This window comes from Formica exsecta, unplaced genomic scaffold (genome assembly GCF_003651465.1).
Source record: "Formica exsecta isolate Colony F162 unplaced genomic scaffold, ASM365146v1 scaffold160, whole genome shotgun sequence".
Classification (NCBI taxonomy): Eukaryota; Metazoa; Arthropoda; class Insecta; order Hymenoptera; family Formicidae; genus Formica; species Formica exsecta.
Window position 1 is genome coordinate 618,699 of NW_021848923.1, and position 21,134 is coordinate 639,832.

Below are 21,134 nucleotides of genomic sequence, written 5' to 3' on the forward strand. Positions count from 1 at the left end.
ATATAATGTATCTTTATATATTATTAAGATATTATATTTGATTATAAAATTATAACATTAAATACCTTGACTCCAATTAGTGCTAACTCCTTCAATCTTCTTACTAAACTGTTGCCTTTGTAGTAAATCCCTTAACTGCCTATTTACTTCCGGTTGCTGTCCAAAAGTCACTTCTTGATCCTGAGGTGTCCGAGTCTCGGAACTCCTTGGTGACGGATAGCCAGATGCGGTGGAGGCAGACGGAGTGGGAGTAGCGGGTGGTTGGCTGTAAGGATCGGGAGTTCGCGATGTTGCAGGAGGAGGGGGAGCATAAACGGGGGGCCGCGGTGGATTAAATATGGGAGCGCGGGATGTACCTGGCGCTTGAGGCGATGAATAGGGAGATGCAGGGGTCGAGACATTGCCTTCGAAGCGCTGGAAATGGGATTCCTGAGAGGACGCAGGAGACTGAGGAAAGTCATGGGGCGACTGAGGTGCCTGCGGCGAGAATGGAGATGGTGGCTGAGGAAATCCCGGACGCACCCCTCGGCAAGGAGGAGCTTGCACGGGGAGACGTACCATGGATTGATGATGGGGAGACTGAGGTGTGAGGCTACGTGGAGCTTTAAGTGAGGGCGTAGCAAAAGTGCTGCGGGAACCTTGAGAAGGCGAGGCTAGAGAGGTCAGTTGACTCGTATCCTGCAACAAAATTTTAAGGTTTATATTAATTGATATTAGTAATACATGGAATGGAAACCTATAGTGTACATTAATATATAGGTATGATCTAAGTGAAAAGGGATTAAACAGATCATAATACTTACTTGTGCTGTGGAAACTTGTAATTGTGTTGTCAATCCGGAAGTAATATCACCGCTCAGTTGGGGTGTTTCTTCGCTGATCTGTCTATGTACTCTGGCGATTGCTTTTAACAGAAGAGAAAACATATAAAGAATTTAGGGATTGATTCAACTAACAAAAAAAAAAAAAAAAAAAAAAAAACAATAGAAACGCGAGAACGCGTTACTTATTACAAAAAAAAAAAAAAAAAAAAAAACAATTTTTTTTTCTATGTATTAAATGATAATATATATGTATAAGTTTAAATTTTATTACATTTTGTTTTCAATTTTAAAACAGAAAGATTTCCCAATTTTTGTATGTGTGTTATATTCGCTTAGTTCGCAATTAATTGATAATTTAATTTTTGTGTTTTTAGTCGTAAAAATCATGTAATAAAATCATATAAATTTTTTTGTTCTCTTTATTCGTTTGAATTTAATTTAATTTTTTATAAATTTTTACTGTAAACATATATAGGATACTTTTCTTATAACAAAACAATATATTTTCAGTATACGAATTTAATATAACGGGTATACCATGCACACGTTGTTCAATGATAACTTGCTGTTGTATTTGCGCTTGTTGCTGACGTAAAGCTTGCAGTTGTTTCCATTGTCTTTCTTGCTCAGCCTCTCTGCTAGACCGATCTCTGTTCGAAAGTCTGTCTTGTTCCTGTCAAAGATCAACTCGATATAACTTTTAAACCATTATTATAAAAAGATTATTATATTTAACATAGCCTTTCTTTACCACAATAATACTTTTTATTAAAACTATATTTATATTGATTACTGATACTTGAATTAATGAAAAATTATAGCAAAATTAAAACTACTATTAAAATTGTTAATTTTATTACTTTCATTAAAAATTTTTCTTTAATTAATAAATTCTACTGTGAACACACGTTATTATCATAACTTTTGTTAGATATTAATATTTATAAATTTAATTAAAATTTAATAAAAACACATTCTCAAAAAATTTATGAAAATATTTTTACAATTATAATTTCATACGCGTTTGTATATGAAATATAACTTCATATAAATTGTTATCTATATTATCAATAAATCAAATAATCCTAGAATATAATAATCTTCTTTTTTTTGCATAAATCACTATTAAAGATGAAACAAAAATTACAATAAGTCAATAAGAAACGTTCATATATTTTATGGTCGGCCAAAAATCTAAACAAATGCCAAAAAAGCTTTGAAAATATGTTAATAAAAATATTTAAATGTTAATATTAAACTTATTCTCTATATAATCTCATATAATTTCTATTATATAAGTGTCTCAAAAAAATCACTGGATGTTTTTCTAATAACAAATTTTTTTGTCCAACTTGGAATCGATTTTTTGTTAGCAGAAATATTAAAAAAAATTTGTTTTTTTAAATTTTAAATTTTTTTCACACACACATCATAAATCTTTATAACTAAAGTTTAAATTAAAATTCTATTAAAATATAAACTCCACCTGATATTAATTGTAAAGAATATAGTTAATTTTTTAACTCACAAAGTTTAATTTGCGAAGAGCACTTTTTTATCAATTGCGTATAACTCGGAAATTATTCTTTTCACGTTTTCAATTAGGAAAAATCGTCTCTAAATTAGTCAAAGAATTTGCTATTAAAAGGACGTCTGATGATTTCGACATTTTACATAAAAAACAAAATAAATAATAGTAACAAAGTAAATTAATAATAATTTATAAAATGTAATCTCTCTTCTGTAATATGTGCAAACACATTAAAAGCAATTATAATCTGTCACCATCTATTAATTTAAAGAGATTATATAAAATATAAGTATATAATTATATACATATACATACATATATATACTTATATACATACATACATACATATATATACTTACATACATACATACATACATATACACATCCTACATACAGCACATATATACAAATTAATTCATTTAAAGAAAATATTTTTATCAATCACAAAAAACACCATAATGTCATCAAAAACTAATAAAACTATTCCACATCCATGCACATATCAATGTTAATAATTCCAACTATCTAATCCATTACATAACAAAATACAATAATAACTATACACACACAAACATGTATGTTAAAAGTTATCTGTATTAATTATAAAAAAGATATAATAAGATATAAGATCTCGTTTTGACAGAGAAAGCGGAAAGAATTTTTGTATTCATTTATTTAAGAAATTTCTATTATTTATTTTATTTCTATTTGTTTTATATCTTTTTCTCCTCATGTTAATAATTTACTCAATATATTTTTCACTGCAGATTTAGCTCAATTTTAAAACAAAAGAATAAGAAAAGAAAAAAGATTTAAGATTTATTATAACAATAAAATCCTAATTACATTCATAATAGTTTTGTGGAAAAGTCTCAAAGAATATAAAGTAGTACAATAAACTATTGCATAAAACAATTATACAATATATATTCTGATATATTAATCTATCACCCACAACAACAGCAAAAAATCGTAAGCAATATCGATGGATTCAAAGGAAAAGAAATGATAATAATTTATGACATAGGATCCATCCAGGGGATAAAAAATGACAGGATTGAATAAAAATATACTACCAATCATAAACATGCATTGAAATATCTAGATTGTAATGTAAAGTATTACCATAAAATACTTTCTGTCACAGTAATAAACTAACAAAAATATCCAATGTTTTATAAAATATTAAATTATATAGAAGAAAAAAAAACCAGAAAAATATTATTATATTTATCCTAACAATATATATAATTACCTCCAAATTAAAAATTGTATCTATACCAATTCAAATTAATTAAAAAATATATATTAATACATATCTAAATTAACTCTTTATATATAAGGCAAATATTAATATATTGAAAATACAAAACAAAACATAATGTAATTCATATATCAACTGCAAATATTAAATACGTATTTAAGAAATAAAAGTCTCATTTGAAGACTTTAAAGGTATAGAAAATTTTCGCCTAATATCTCAAATATAAAATACATACATGTACATATACATACATACACACGCGCGCGCACGCGTGCATGCGTGTAGGGCGAACACTAAATCTCGATTAGACACAACGAGAAAGGTAAGAAAACACTACGGAGGCTCTCACCATGGCGTTATTCGGATGGTGGTGGTGGTGGTGGTGGTGGTGATGGTTCTGTACGGGAGGCACAGTGTGAACAATTGCACTGGGTGGTGGCGGGGGTGGGGGGTCGTAGTGCTCCTGGCTGAGGGACGGGAGGGTGCGCATGATCTCGGATGGAGTGAGCACTCGTATCTGATGCTGATCTACGCTACCGCTCCCGCCGCTATTGTTAACGACAATCGGGGGTGGACGTTGCTGGAGAGGTGGTTGCTGCCCTTCACCCGAATTATTGCAATGAGAAAAAGAAGAGGAAGAAGAAGAAGAAGAAGACGAAGAAGACAAAGAGGAGGAAGAAGCTGCTGTTGTGCAAGATTGCAAGGCAGACGACTGAAAATTTCTGGGAGCATCGGGAGAGAGGGAAGGGCTAGGCGGGGTTTCCTGCACCCCACACACCTCCTGATGCTGATTACTGCTGGTTGATGTTATTCCTGTGGTCATCAACATTCCTGACTGCTTTTCCATAGGCTTCAGGCTCACTGCCTGTTGCTGCTGCTGCTGGGCCGTCATAGCGACGGGCTTGGTGATGATGTTGGTCATGGCGGTAGTAGTAGTGGTAGTGGTGATGGTCATATTGATGGTGGTGGTGTTGGTGGTGGTTATATTGGTGGTGATGATAGTATTGGTGGTGCTTGGTGGTGGTGTCTCCTTGGAGAGCTGTCGGATTAACACCGGGCGATTCGCGGTCACACGATGCGATATATACGTATATGAAGGTGTCTCATCGCATAAAGCGATCTCATATAAGAACAAACTTTGCAAAACTCAACAATTGTTACTTTTAAAATCGTTTACATTATTTAATATCTTTTCTAGACAAAATTTATATTAATAAAAATTCTAATATATTAATTGATATGTGTGTGAGATTTCATAAATATTAAATCTTAAAAGATACACACACATTATAATATAAATCTAAACAAGATCGTCTTAAAATGATCTCAGGAATCTACCCTTAAGCGTTGATCCGATCTTTACGGTACACCCTGTATGTATATAAACAATTATACATACAGGATGGGGCATTTATATTGAGACACCTAAATATTTAAAAAATAAAGCAAGATAGAAAGAAATGTTTCAGACAAAAGTTGTTCGGTTCTAAGGGGGACACATGATGAAAATATGGACTTGACCTTGAATGACCTTTTCAATATAAGTACAAATAAAAGAACTTTAAAATAAATTAATTTTTGTAAAAAAATATAAATTTTTTTCTCTCTCTCTCTTTCTCCCTCTTTTCTGTTTCACTCTCCTTCTCTCCATTTAAAAAATGTTATTTTATAATTATTTTGAATTTTGCAAGCAAAAATCTTTACATTTTCTAGGAAAGATTGAATTAAACATAAATGCTATATAATGGAACTCTACAATAACAGTATAATAGAACTTTATAACAATAAAGCTTTATGCGAGAAACACCCTATACGTAAAAAAATGATATAATGGGCCCGAACGAGGCGACATAAGAACGCGTTCGACATGAAATTTTATCGTTAGTGTATATGACATCATCAGTTTTGTATTTACGAAATAAAAGACACATAAAAGCAGGGTATATGGATATTCTGTGTAGATTTATGAATCTGCGGATTCGTGAAAATCTTCGAGGGCTTTTATTGGATGTGTATCTAAATAGTATGTCATATATTGGCTGCGTTCCATTTCATGCATGATGTGCATGATGCATTACTTATACTTGTTGTTCACCGAATGTTAAACAAGGATAAGTAATGCATCATTGGGACAAAAAGAATAACATTCTTCTATAAACTTACAAATCTATAAATTTACGAATCGTAAATTCACAAATCGATTTTGTAGATCTACATCTGTATATCTGTAGATCTATGTAAAAATCGATCTTATATAATAATATCATTCCCTTTTTTTTTAGACTCATGCATGTATAGTCTGGAAATATCTTTGCGAGTAATTATGTAAATATTTCTATTTTTAATTTTTACATATAAAAAATATAAGAATTAAAAGTTTATAAACCGCCCCTTTTCACCTCATTTGGGCCCACTACATAGAGGCCCGTTCACGTTCAATTCTATGTATTTTTGAGCGTGAATCGGATCTATCATTATATTACTAGTGGCTTACAATATATTTTCTACCGCAATAACTCGATGTAAATAAGGATTTACTAATTACAATATTTTGCACTATAAAGACTCGATTAAAAATTTTTAACCCTAAGATCTTTACTTAATTTCCATTTTTTTAATAGTTTTTTTTTATTTACTTTTTGGCTTGTTCTTTTTAAAAAATATGTGATCATTTCTAATTTAATTTAATTTCTATCTATAATAAAATGCATGTTTATACATACATTTCTAATGGAACTAATATGTGTGGAGTATAATAAGTATAAGCATAAATACATGCTTATTATTTTATAATTCAAATAAAAAATTATTTTAATTGTTATCCATGTATTATTTTCATTATTATTTTAACCATAGTATTTATCTCAACACATTTATAACAAAAACAAACAGTTTAAATACAATCAAATTTTCATAAAATATAGAGATTATTTCGTTTTAGTCATCAGATTTTAACCAATAATGCTTTAAAAATCCTAAAGTTCATAGTAGGAACATAGTTTGCGACACACAGAACTGTCGAGCTGTTAGTTTCACTTGAATGTTAGCACAAGACACTTTTGAAGACAAAATACCAATGAAAGATCCAGAAATACGAATATCCCAACAAATTATCGCGTTTCTTAGTTATAAATCTTTGCTGAGGAATTAATTAACGCATAAAAACTAGTGTAATAATTGAAGTCCGTATGTTTTTTTTCATTTTGAGATATACATATATGCATATGTTATTTACCTGTTGTGTCTTTTTCATGCGAATGGCAGCTCGATTATCTCGGGCCTGAGTCAAATATGGAGCTTTTTTCTCATTCGAAAGGGCTCGCCACTTCTTCAAAATCTGCTTACATCTCTCGGACCACGCTGCACAAATTAAAAACATTTATTAGACCAGCAGAATTATAAATCAGAATTTTGTAGCTAGACTTCAACTTTTTGCATATAAATTGCATCGATAAAAGATGGAAGATATATTTAAAAATTATAATCAAAATAATAATCAAAAGATAGAAGAAATGTTTACAAAACCCAACAAAAAACGTAATCTCACCTGGATATTCAGTTTTCCATTCAGGATGATTGATATTGGCATAGAGCACCGAAGATATTGTTGCTCCAGTACCTAATGCTTCGTCAGCCTCCATTTTCAGATTGCTTCTTTGATTATATGAGATAGTAGCATTACCTGCTGTAGTGTTTCCCTCATCTTCGGGATTCACCCATGGACTGGGTGGCTCAGAAAATGCTGGACTGAATTGTGGACTGCTAAAAAATTAAAATTAAGATTAAATTAATATCAAATTGAGATATTGTGTATCTATAAAATTGTATATATATATATATATATTCGACTGTGTTCATAATCTGCCACATTCAATCAAATCGTAAAGTATACTCGACAGTTAAAAGCAAATCCAAGTTGGAATAAGATTCGAACACGCTGTGGTAAGATCGAGAGTTAATAATCCCGGGGTCTCCGATCATCGGAGAGTTCCCCGGTGTGCCTCGATACGAGAAGGCAGTATATATATATATATATATATATATATATGTTTCTACTAAACCATATAATTAATACACACACAGAGTCATAATCGATAGTAATAACATATTAATTAAACAAACCCTTTGCCTCTGGTACTACCCCTTCCAAAAGATCTTCTGTTAGCTCCTCCACGAGTGATACCAAGAGGTCGTTCTTTTCGGGGTCTGCCAGGTCCACGACGAATGTTCAAAGGCTTTCCACCAGGCAATGGGAATTTTTGATATCGCAATGGATCATGGAAAGCTTCATCCGGTGTGACTAATAAAAGAAAAGAAAAAAATAAATAAATACTAATATAAATAAGAGTTTGAAAAGAAAATATTATAAATAAAAATATTACAAAAGGGAGAGAAAGAAAGAGGGAAAAAAAAGAAATAAGTTTAAAAAGAAAAAATTAAACATACAAATATTTAATATTAAATATTGCTTTTCATTAAAAAATTAAAATGTAGCCTCTTGTGTTTTTATTAATAATAAATATAACATAAATAAATCAATATATTTTCTACCGCAATAACTCGATGTAAATAAGGATTTACTAATTACAATATTTTGCACTATAAAGACTCGATTAAAAATTTTTAACCCTAAGATCTTTACTTAATTTCCATTTTTTTAATAGTTTTTTTTTATTTACTTTTTGGCTTGTTCTTTTTAAAAAATATGTGATCATTTCTAATTTAATTTAATTTCTATCTATAATAAAATGCATGTTTATACATACATTTCTAATGGAACTAATATGTGTGGAGTATAATAAGTATAAGCATAAATACATGCTTATTATTTTATAATTCAAATAAAAAATTATTTTAATTGTTATCCATGTATTATTTTCATTATTATTTTAACCATAGTATTTATCTCAACACATTTATAACAAAAACAAACAGTTTAAATACAATCAAATTTTCGTAAAATATAGAGATTATTTCGTTTTAGTCATCAGATTTTAACCAATAATGCTTTAAAAATCCTAAAGTTCATAGTAGGAACATAGTTTGCGACACACAGAACTGTCGAGCTGTTAGTTTCACTTGAATGTTAGCACAAGACACTTTTGAAGACAAAATACCAATGAAAGATCCAGAAATACGAATATCCCAACAAATTATCGCGTTTCTTAGTTATAAATCTTTGCTGAGGAATTAATTAACGCATAAAAACTAGTGTAATAATTGAAGTCCGTATGTTTTTTTTCATTTTGAGATATACATATATGCATATGTTATTTACCTGTTGTGTCTTTTTCATGCGAATGGCAGCTCGATTATCTCGGGCCTGAGTCAAATATGGAGCTTTTTTCTCATTCGAAAGGGCTCGCCACTTCTTCAAAATCTGCTTACATCTCTCGGACCACGCTGCACAAATTAAAAACATTTATTAGACCAGCAGAATTATAAATCAGAATTTTGTAAAATTAAACATACAAATATTTAATATTAAATATTGCTTTTCATTAAAAAATTAAAATGTAGCCTCTTGTGTTTTTATTAATAATAAATATAACATAAATAAATATGAACAATTAAATCCCACAAGTATACATATTCTATATATATATTATAGTTTAATACTTTTATTTAATTGATTTTATATAATAAACTTTATATTGTTTTAATAAATATTGTAATTAATAAATCTTATTATATTCCTAAAATTAGCAAAAAAGAATAAAACAATTTTAAAACTGTTAAATTGTAGTTACTAACTGTTACCAGGTGTTGTTGGAGTAGATTGCCCAAGCAATTGGTCCGAATTGGCTGGAGATACTGGTATCCCTGTAGTCTCTTCGTCCTCATCTTCACCTTCGGAAGCTTCATCCAACTCCATTTCCTCCTCACCTTCAAGACGTGCTTCATCATCCATGGCACCTCTCTCTCTTCCTCTCCCTGTCCTTTCTTCCTATCTCTCTCTCCACCTGCTTTACTCTATACCAATCTGAAAAAAATATTTAAAAAATGTTATATAAATATATATATACAACGTTTTATATAAAATTTATTACATTATATTATATAAAAAATCTAATCATGCAAAAGTTATCTAAAAAAATTTATATAGTATAACTAAGACTTCAATTCTTGTATATAAATTAGAATACTGATTCTCGATGAAACAAAAAAGCATAATACATAAAATAAATGTCTAAACTACAAAACACTTTCCTTCTCTTAAGATTATATAGCTATTACAAAATACTTTGTTAAAATATTAGTAACAAAGTTGAAGTCTTATCAACCAAAACATAGATTTTTCTCTTTGGTAAAAATCAAAAAGTTAAGAATATAATTTTTTGATAATTATATATCTAATTTGAGGGATAGAATTTAAAATACCGAAATAATTTTTTCTTCTCTTCCGGCGGAATCTTGTGATCCTCTTCGAAAAAAAAAAAAAAAGAGAACAGGAGCAAGGAAGGATTAGGGTCGCGACGACGGTGTCGGGGCGCCAACGGGGGGGCGACACTTTTGAAGACAAAATACCAATGAAAGATCCAGAAATACGAATATCCCAACAAATTATCGCGTTTCTTAGTTATAAATCTTTGCTGAGGAATTAATTAACGCATAAAAACTAGTGTAATAATTGAAGTCCGTATGTTTTTTTTCATTTTGAGATATACATATATGCATATGTTATTTACCTGTTGTGTCTTTTTCATGCGAATGGCAGCTCGATTATCTCGGGCCTGAGTCAAATATGGAGCTTTTTTCTCATTCGAAAGGGCTCGCCACTTCTTCAAAATCTGCTTACATCTCTCGGACCACGCTGCACAAATTAAAAACATTTATTAGACCAGCAGAATTATAAATCAGAATTTTGTAGCTAGACTTCAACTTTTTGCATATAAATTGCATCGATAAAAGATGGAAGATATATTTAAAAATTATAATCAAAATAATAATCAAAAGATAGAAGAAATGTTTACAAAACCCAACAAAAAACGTAATCTCACCTGGATATTCAGTTTTCCATTCAGGATGATTGATATTGGCATAGAGCACCGAAGATATTGTTGCTCCAGTACCTAATGCTTCGTCAGCCTCCATTTTCAGATTGCTTCTTTGATTATATGAGATAGTAGCATTACCTGCTGTAGTGTTTCCCTCATCTTCGGGATTCACCCATGGACTGGGTGGCTCAGAAAATGCTGGACTGAATTGTGGACTGCTAAAAAATTAAAATTAAGATTAAATTAATATCAAATTGAGATATTGTGTATCTATAAAATTGTATATATATATATATATATTCGACTGTGTTCATAATCTGCCACATTCAATCAAATCGTAAAGTATACTCGACAGTTAAAAATATATTTATTTATTTATTTATTTATTTATTTATTTATTCTTACTTGCTATATTCAGAGTGATATGGTGAAGGCGGTGGGAAACTCATCGGAGAGTTTAAGGTTGATTGGCCAACTGAAGGTAGACTACCAGGTACTTGAGGTCTTACCAAAGACATTTGAATACCTACAAAAGAATTGCGTTCAATAGAATAAAAAGAATAAGAATTATAAAGTACATGTATAAAATATAACATTTTTAATAACCACGCCTCGGCTTTTATTTGTCAGTTTCCTCACCTAATATCGTTAGTACTTTGAGCCTATTGCTGTTATTATTTTAATTTTTCATTCTTCTAATGTTCTAATCTTAAAAACAATATCTAAAATAATTTTTTTTCTAATCTTTTTTATTAATTTTCCTTAGAAAATAATAAGTTTTAGATATAAATAGTATAAACAGATAATTTGATTTTTATTCTAGTTTTTATTATCTGCTATCGTAACAAAACCATGTCAAAAAATTATCTGTATATATATTTAAAAAAAATGGATTAAGTTCATATACTTGAATATATTTTGACGGAAATTACATAAATTCACTTTATAATATCATTAATTACTATACACATAACTTAATTTCAGCTTTTTTTTGTTAGCGATTGCACTTTGTCATTATTTTTATTTTAATTCTATTTTAACGTAAATTAAGGCAGATTTAATTTTCATTAGTTATTAATATGTTCAGTATTATGTACTTACCAGGATGGGGAGAGGGTGACACTAGAGGGGTAGTAGACGAAGAAGGGTGTGAAGTTTGAGCTTGGACAAAAAAAAAAAAGAGAACAGGAGCAAGGAAGGATTAGCGTCGCGACGACGGTGTCGGGGCGCCAACGGTGGCGCCGACGAGGGAAGAACGTTCGCCATTACTACGTAAACAGACTCGTCAGGGCGCGCCGCCGCCTGCCCTTGGCGGGGTGTCGCAGCACTCGGCGCCGAGCATAGTCCACGTACCTGAGAATTAATGCCGCTGATAAGGCGACCTGGGTATCATAGTAGAATCAACGGCGGGCTGATGGTAATTGCGGTGGCGGCGATCCAGCCAGGTAAACATGTTGCAGCTAGTGCGTACAAATCTGTGGAAAAAAATGTCACATACACAGGTAGAGATACGCAGACAAGGTCTCTGCGCGAACGGAAGAGTACACCGCAAAACGCGACTGACGCACTAGGATCACGGAGGAACGGATATGGGTGGACAGGTTTACCAAACGTCTCGAAATTTTTTCCTACATTTTATTTGGTGACAGTTGAAAAACCCTAAAGGTGCCTTTACATGGCAGCGTCAAGCGTCGAGCGTTAAGCGTCTGCGCAGAATATTGTTGCCCAGAATTATATTTCATTAATTTTATTATATAACAGATATATTTTTTAAAAATGGATTAAGTTCATATACTTGAATATATTTTGACGGAAATTACATAAATTCACTTTATAATATCGTTAATTACTATACACATAACTTAATTTCAGCTTTTTTTTGTTAGCGATTGCACTTTGTCATTATTTTTATTTTAATTCTATTTTAACGTAAATTAAGGCAGATTTAATTTTCATTAGTTATTAATATGTTCAGTATTATGTACTTACCAGGATGGGGAGAGGGTGACACTAGAGGGGTAGTAGACGAAGAAGGGTGTGAAGTTTGAGCTTGGACAGAAAATACAGATGATTCTTGAGATTCTTGAGATTCATCAGTCATAACACCCTTAAATATCTCTTCGATATCTTTACTATCCATATTTGGTAATCCTTAAAAAAAATGACAAATAACATTTAATTATTATATTTGACCACGTTTTAATAATAATAATAATAATACTAATAATAATAATAACAGTAATAATAATACTGTGTATATAATATAAATTAAAATTATGCTTGCATATACACACACATAATTTTAATATATAAACTAATGTAATACTTAATATAATTATTATTTTAATCTTTATAATGTAATCTTTATCTATAAGATCTTACCAGTGTCTCTGACCATCGATTCTAAATTAAAATGTGGACTCAAAATATCTGTCAGTTCATCCTTATTTCCACCTTGAGTATCATCCAATTCATCCAATGCTTCACTAGCTTTTGCCAAATCTTCGTCATTTTCATTCATTATTGTATTCACTAGATCGCTGTCCAATAAATCCCCGGAAATAGGTAAAATATCACCAAGTGCTTCAGTATCACTACCATCATCTTCTACAATTTCTTCTCGTTTGATTTGCTCTTGACCCTTCTCGTCTTCTTTTTCTTGTTTTGCTCTACTAACTTGTTCCATTGCCTTTAATACATCTTGAGATAACTGAATTGTATTAGCGTTTCCAGGAGTTTTGTGTTCTTCTTCGGACTCACTGCTGCTTTCAAGATCCTTCTCCTTTGTCGTGTCCATCAAATCTTTCCCAAAAAACGCTTCTTGCATGTAAAGAGGAAAACATTCTGCCAGCTTCGTCTTTGGCTTTCTTCTTTGAGGTTTTCTTCGGGGTTTATCGTCTCCCATTCCCACTCCTATCGAAGACTCTCCAGACTTTTCAACATCTCCTTCTTCTTCTTTGTCCTTTCTAGTACCTCTCAATCTTACAATAAATCCTCCAATTCCCAATTTTTGCAAATTTCTTTGACGTTTTCTTCGCAAAACAGGAAGTCCATTTTCTGAAGTGCAGATGCTGAAGCCTTCAGGAGGAGGCTGGTTCCATACCATACCCTCCTTCAACACTGTTTCTGGTTCATCTTTAACATCCATCAGCTCCAACTTGTTATTTTCTTCCAAAGAATTGTCCAAACTTCCTCCAGCAACAACAGATTCAATAGTCGCCATAATATCTGCCTCTTTATCTACCAGTGGAAGCATTTTTCTTCTCTTTTTCCTTGTTTGCTGATGTTCGGCAGTTAAAGATTTAATATGATTCATTCCAGCTTCAGAAAGATAAACTCCATCTAAAAGATATGGCTGCGAAGAAGATTTAAACAATTCCGGACTTCGATTTTGCGGTGGAGGGGACGATCTAGTAAATTTTGGAGGAGGTTTTGAGAGAAGATGAGGAGGAGGAACATCTCTAGGACGACAAAGGAGACAAACGTAACCTTCTTCGGCGCAACGTTCAGCCTCCGTTTCGTTTTTAATCGAATCGCAACTACAATGGAGCCATCTTTCGCATTGTACACATTGAATAATGAGATCGCCTTCCTGATAAGCTTCTTGACACGCTATACAAGCAGTATGGGAAGCGCATGGTCCGCACTGAGTGTAACTTTTCTGCCAGGATGAATTAAAACCAGGATCGTTGGAGCCGCAAGTTTGGCATTGCGCGCACCATTTGCACTTCCAGGTGCCATGTGGTACATGATCCAAAGGCGGATCAATGCAATAAATGTGATAGCTGATGTCGCAATCGTCACAAAGGATTAATCGAGCTTCATCATTTCGTTCGCCACAACCTTAGAAACAGAAAATAAATATTAGAATGCTTGTGATAGATTCAGCTTAAAAATTTTTTAAAATGCCACCATTACACTCTATCTCTTTAAGATTCAAGAATGCGCATACTGTGCGCACCGAACGCATCTGTCATCTTCCTTTGTTAGAATGAGATGGAACTACGAGTTATGTTTTTTCTCTCTTTTCCTACGTACTTTTATATATTAGCGTTTTCGAATGAACGAATTTTAATTCATCCCGGATTAACTAATCATTATTTTACTATGAATTCGTCTTTTATTGGCAGAGACGATGCAATGACGTCGTTAATCAACTGTGAGTCGATCAAACCAGGATATCGATCATGTAACTTTTCCCCTAGAGTGGAAAAGTGAAAAATTTTGCCATTATGTTTGTTCGCGTTGCTTGAACTTTTTGCACTCAGTATCTTCGCTTTCACTTTCTTCAACATCCGAATATATGTTTATCTCGTTTTCAGTGCAGAACTTTTCGGGAATTTCAAGCAACGCGACAAACCTATAGATTTCAATGCTAATATTTTTCACTTTTCACGTTTCCACCCTAGGGAAAAAGTTACAAGATTGGTAACCTTGGGGACTTATTAAAGGCCGTATTACACTACGGGTTGCGGGCTCGAGTGCGGTTGGGGTTACGGTTGACGATTATGGATTGACCAATCAGAGCAAAGCAGCTTGCCGGTTGATTGGTCAAACCGCAACTATCTAGCAGGGGCCATATTCTTGAAAAATATTGCATACAATATTTATCATTGCACAATTATTTTCCGATACGTTTTAGCTGCGCAATAACAAATATCGTATGCGATATTTTTCAAGAATATGGCTCCAGAGCGCTCTGCGCAGTACATGTACGGGGTTCTCTGATTGTGTGCGTATGAGCCGAGACTTGTTGTGGCAATACAGCCGCGTGGTTGCTTCCCTCTCTCTTTCTCTTTTTCTAAGTGAGCACGCGACACATTGCTTTGCAAAGGAAGACGGCAAATGCTGAGGCTCCTCCCATCGATCGCAGCATAGGCTGGATCCATGCGCGTTACCGTATCTATGATCATCTGTATACCTCTGTCTGTTTATTTCTGTTTATCTCGTTTATTCTTTCCCTTTCTTTTTTTTTTATAACGAGATGATAATTAACAGCAGCCGATAGAGTCTTTTCACTTATTGAGGCATTTGCCAAAGTTTGTATGATTCGTTGCGATCAGTGTAATCTATACGGAATCGTGTAATCTAGTTGATCAAAATATTAAATAGCTCGTCCGATTCTTCATTATCGAAGAGGCTGTCTCGATTAAATTAGCTTATGATATCAATTCGTGTTATACTACACAATTGATAATCGACTAATTTACGCTAATTTTGTGCATTTGTATAGTGAATTAGCGTTTTTTTAATCATTTTTTGAGCGTAGTGTTAATAACCTCCATTTTTTTCTGCTGTTTATATTATTATTATCACATTTTTCATTTCAGTAATATCTCATTTTGTTATATGTTTTATCTTACATGTTTTTTTTTAAATTTTGTTTCATATTTTGGATATTTTATCAGTACAGATTTAATTTATATCTAGATAGAAAAGTTATTTCTCGAATAAAAGATATTTTTAACAAGTATAACTAAACAAAAAACTCCATTAAAACATAATATAAAAATAATTATAATATATATAATATATATCAGGTCTACCGGAAATTTTTAAAATCATTACACTCTATCTCTTTAAGATTCAAGAGAAAAATTAACTTTTAATTATTAATAGGACGAAAAAAATGCTTTTAAAAAAAATAATAGAAAATAATAAGAAAAAATAATATAGAAAAAATCTTAATAATGTTTTGATGGAGGTATGTTTTAATTTTATTAATTAGATAACTATTCAGGCATCTTATACACACACATGCACGCACACACACTTACATACATATATACATATCACATGCAATTGGGCAATTTGGATAGTGATTTGGATTAGTTTGGATAATAGAAGTTCGAATAATATTCAGATTTATCGCATACATATTAATCATAAGAGGGTCTATATTGTCCATTCAGATACTGATGTGATATGAGAAAGCCTATAAATGTTTATGCCATGTCAAGTGGCAATATAACAATTTGAAAGCATACAGAAGCTACATATATCACAAGTTTATACTTTTTAGTATTCTCAGAATAAGATTTTATAAATTATTTTAATTTTTAATTAATAGTCTTAATTTTTGTATTGATCAATATATAAAGTATCCATATTTTCGTTAAAAATATTAATAAAATTTAGCCAAACATCTATATATTAATTATTGTCATTTATTTATTCATTAATATATTTTAATTAATGTTTCAATACCTTCACAAACAGTGCAATCAAGGCATCGCCAGCCCTTTTGCAAAATGACTTTGGTCACTTTGACACTAGCGCAGTACGGATGGTAACACTGGCCGCATTGTGCGCACGCAATTAGACAACCTTCTTGATCGATACCGATCGCACCGCACATCACACAGATATCCTGAGTTAGAACAAATTTATCCTTGGCAGAGCAGAGAATTAATTTGTTCTCCCCTCCAGGCTCTTCCTCTTTTGATGTGGAGGAATCTAGTACTGGACTCTATAACCAAGAGTGTACAAAAAGAGTGAAATTAGTTTATTATTTACTTATAGATATAAAGTAATATATATATATATAGAACTTTCCGGTAGACCTAATATAAAATATTAGAATAAAGAATATTAATTAAAACTACAATGAATAATGAATGCAATTTTGAAAGTGTTTATGATAAGTGCGTATAAACATTGTTGCAATGGTCGATTTTCCACGGGAGCGCATTTATTTCAATTTCCATCGAGCACGGATGTAAGACACAAATTATGGATACGCAATAGCGGTAAGTTTCTTAAATTTTCTTTTATTTATTTTTATATTGTGTACACACACCACACACATATATATATATATATATATATATATATAGCATCCGGTGACTTGAAGAGCAAGAAGAGCATGAGAGTGAGCAAGACGAGTATGAGAACGAACGAGACAATAATAAAAACGAGCGAGAGAGAAATAGCAGTGTGTAAAGCCCGTATCAGACTACGCATTGAAAATTGAAGATTGAAGATTAAAGATTGGAATTTGACTAACCGGAACAAAAAGGACTAAAATTTCTTTATTCTGATTGGTCAATTAGAGATTAAAAATTCAATATTAAATTCCATTATTCATAATTCAGTTCATTAAATTACGCTATTATAAAACAATATTTAAAACACTTTATAATTATACTATTAAAAAATTCTGCTATTACTCTTAATATATTTTGTTAGTAGAATCTGTGTAGAAAATTTTAATATTAATAAAATAATAATAAAAAACAATTCTAGAATTGAATAAATTGTAATGTGTGTGCAATAATAATATTGGATATATTGAATGTGTGCAAAAATCTTTTATATTTAATAAATTTGAGGAGAAAAAAAGAAATACAAAATAAAATAATATTCATTAATAAATCAATTTTCTATCAATAATAAAATACTTTTATCGACTAAGAAACTACAAAACTCAATGTAAAATAAAGTATAAAATTCATGAAATTTTCAATATATTTTCAATTATATATAAATATATATAATATTACAAACTTTTTCAACTATTGCACATACCTGCAAGCCCATTTCAGGCAGCCCAAAGATTCCCCTCATTTTCGCTTTTGGTCCTCTCTTCCTACCAAATTCTGTCATTTTCTGCCTTTTTTGATAGCCCAACTTACCCATGCCTTTGGGCCTACCAAGAATCCCAGCACTAATTCCCAATCTTTTCTTTGCGATTTTTGTGGCACAAAATGGTTTTCCTTTCCCTAATCCGACCGAATAAAGCGCTTCTTCAGAACTACCACCTTGATAATCTAATTCAGAGGATTCACCGTCGAGGCTTTCTTGAGAAGCACTTAGACTTAAATCGCCTTCGTCTATACTATCCTTTCGTCTGGCTACTATGGCAATGTTCTTACAGTGCAGGCAGATATATTCGTAATCGGGTTTTGCCTCTTTGCGCTGCTGGTAAATAAGTGGATCGGCTTCGGGATCACATGTACCATGTACGAACTTCTTGCATGAATAACATTGTACCATCTCACGATATGCCGCGGCTCTGCAAAGAGCAAATAACAATTAAATATGAGAACATTAAAGTACATTTATTTAATATCTCCGAGTAAGAAAAAGGATAATAATCGATATCTTAATGTAACGAATATACAGGGTGTTTCAGAACCCATGGGATAAACTTCAGAGAGTAGTAGGTCTTACCAAGAGAATCAATTTTTATCAAGAAATCTGTATCCTTGAACGCATTTCTGTTCAAACCGCTTGTAAGATAGACAACTGATCACGCGACAGCATTGTGCATGATATCTAACAATACTATGTCCTTTGATTTTGTTTTTCTTTTTGTTCTTTTTTTTAGATTTTATTTAAAAGATGTGGACTAGTATTATCAAATATCACGCGCAGTGCTATTGCGCGACCGCTTACCTATCTCATAGGCGGTCCGAACAGGGACGCATAGCCCTTTAAGGACGCATCGAAGAACATGAGTTTCTTGACAAAAATGCATTTTCTTGATAAAATTTGTCATCCCCTGAAGTTTGTCCCATAGATCTTGAAACACCCTGTATGAACCCAATGTATACTGTATACATAGATCAGAAATTTGAGTGTAAGAGATGTGCAGGATATTTAATTTTTTCAAATTTTCCGAATTTTCTATTACATATTAATAATTTTTAAAACACTATAATTAATTTCTGGGTCAAAGTAAACCGATTAAAATCGCGTTTCAAACGCATTGACATATTTAGTTTTATAGTGTCAACTGAACTGCACCCATAGCTGCACCAATATCAATACAATTACATCATATCATAGAAGAAATTTCTAAATTATGATAAGAATTATATACAAGAATTTAAAAGATTAATCGTCGATTATATCTAACAATTTTATTTAATTTGATTAATATTTCTTAAAACTATAATATATTAAATAAACGCATCTATTATTTACATAATAGTTCTCAATTATTATATGTATATATCTCAAGACATATTATCTGAAAATATTTTTATATATGATTATATTATTTATCAAATTTTTTGTAACATGTGTAATGTACATATTTAAAAAAATAATCAAGATATTCCAATTACCTATATGCCTTTCTACATAGTGGACAGGAAAAGCCTTTATTGCGCTGCTGGTAACACGAATCACAGACAGTATAATGAGAATGCCATCTGGAAGATAGACCAGCTCCAGGAGTTCGCGAACCGCAATCGGTACACACGCGACAACACTTGCATTTCCAGCCATATTTCGGAATGGAAGTAACGATTGGTCGCAGGCAGCCGGGATGATAAGCTTTGTCGCATCGTTCACATAGCATCACCTATTGTAAAAATTATTTTATAAGAATCTTAATATATATATACACATATAAAATAGAATTATATAAAAGAATTATAATCATATACAATTACAATTGTGTGAAAAAATAAACTTGAAAATATTAATTACACAATGTACTTTTATGATGTACACATAATGAAATATATAATTCTAATAATAATATCCCTTCAAGAAATTTATAAGAATAGTTAACTAAAAACCAAGTATTGAAATCTTTAAATGCTTAATTGCTACATATTGTAAAATTAGTTTAATATAAAAAATTAAGTTAATCATTTTAGTTTATTAAATAATAAAATAAATAAATAAAATTCTTAAAAAATAATAAATTTCTTTATATTTATTTAATCTTTATTTTATTAATTGAATAATAAAATAATTAATTTATTAAATAATTTTAATATTAAGCCAATTCTAATATTAATTTTTTCAGAAAAAAGAACAACTTTTCGAAAAAGAAGAACTTTTCAGTAAGTTTTTCAAAATTTCTTTAATTACCAATTTGATAATATTTTAATATTAATTAAAAATTTTAAAGAAATTATAATTTTTGAAAGCATATTAACATATAAAAAGCACACATATTAAACTTTTATTTTAAATATCTATTTAATAAATTGAATATTTTAATTTAAGATATTTAAACTATAACTTTCAACAATTATTTTCCTATCAATAATTTTACTATAATAAACACATTTAATATAAAAAGAAATAAAAACAATTGCAATATTGTTTAATTACTATTCTTTCATAAATTAAATTTTTTAATATCATAGTCTTAATTGAAATTTTATATAAATTATCATATGATAATTTTAACCTACAATTTTAAAAGACTTGAGCATATTGATTTTTTTAAAACTTCTTATAACTTTTTTGTAACCTTGGAAACATCTTCGGGTTGTCGACAGACTTGACACACGCGGCAAGACACACACTGCCATCCAGCACGTACTCCAGGTAACAACGCTAAGCCCACACAACTGCCATGGTAATGCTGGCCGCATACAGAGCACATCACTAAATTTGATACATCGCCCATTCCATAACATTGCACACAAGTCACTTCCCCATTCACTGCAAATGCAAGATTTTTTTAAATTTCTTTATATATACATATAGAAATATGTACATATATATATAATTTTTTTTTTATATGCCATCAATTTTTTTTTTTCTAGTTT

At 31.0% G+C, this 21,134-nt stretch overlaps 1 protein-coding gene across 1 annotated transcript in view; it reads right to left on the bottom strand.

The window, feature by feature from the left end:
* The window catches only part of LOC115233103, a gene marked incomplete at its 3' end in the record, with an annotated part of 35,061 nt that extends 13,977 nt beyond the window's left edge, over positions 1 to 21,084 (bottom strand). The window contains exons 1-17 of the mRNA XM_029803347.1: positions 20,834 to 21,084; positions 19,689 to 19,927; positions 18,145 to 18,631; positions 16,825 to 17,086; positions 13,000 to 14,460; positions 12,607 to 12,768; positions 11,023 to 11,143; positions 10,621 to 10,835; positions 10,227 to 10,433; positions 9,374 to 9,505; positions 7,742 to 7,919; positions 7,167 to 7,381; positions 6,855 to 6,979; positions 4,398 to 4,658; positions 1,362 to 1,497; positions 804 to 904; positions 66 to 678 (exon numbers count right to left, since the gene is read on the bottom strand). Coding sequence (XP_029659207.1) covers positions 66 to 678; positions 804 to 904; positions 1,362 to 1,497; positions 4,398 to 4,658; positions 6,855 to 6,979; positions 7,167 to 7,381; positions 7,742 to 7,919; positions 9,374 to 9,505; positions 10,227 to 10,433; positions 10,621 to 10,835; positions 11,023 to 11,143; positions 12,607 to 12,768; positions 13,000 to 14,460; positions 16,825 to 17,086; positions 18,145 to 18,631; positions 19,689 to 19,927; positions 20,834 to 20,992 — 5,074 coding nt within the window. The remainder of the gene's footprint in view (positions 1 to 65; positions 679 to 803; positions 905 to 1,361; positions 1,498 to 4,397; positions 4,659 to 6,854; positions 6,980 to 7,166; positions 7,382 to 7,741; positions 7,920 to 9,373; positions 9,506 to 10,226; positions 10,434 to 10,620; positions 10,836 to 11,022; positions 11,144 to 12,606; positions 12,769 to 12,999; positions 14,461 to 16,824; positions 17,087 to 18,144; positions 18,632 to 19,688; positions 19,928 to 20,833) is intronic.
* Between the last annotated feature and the right edge of the window lie 50 nt (positions 21,085 to 21,134).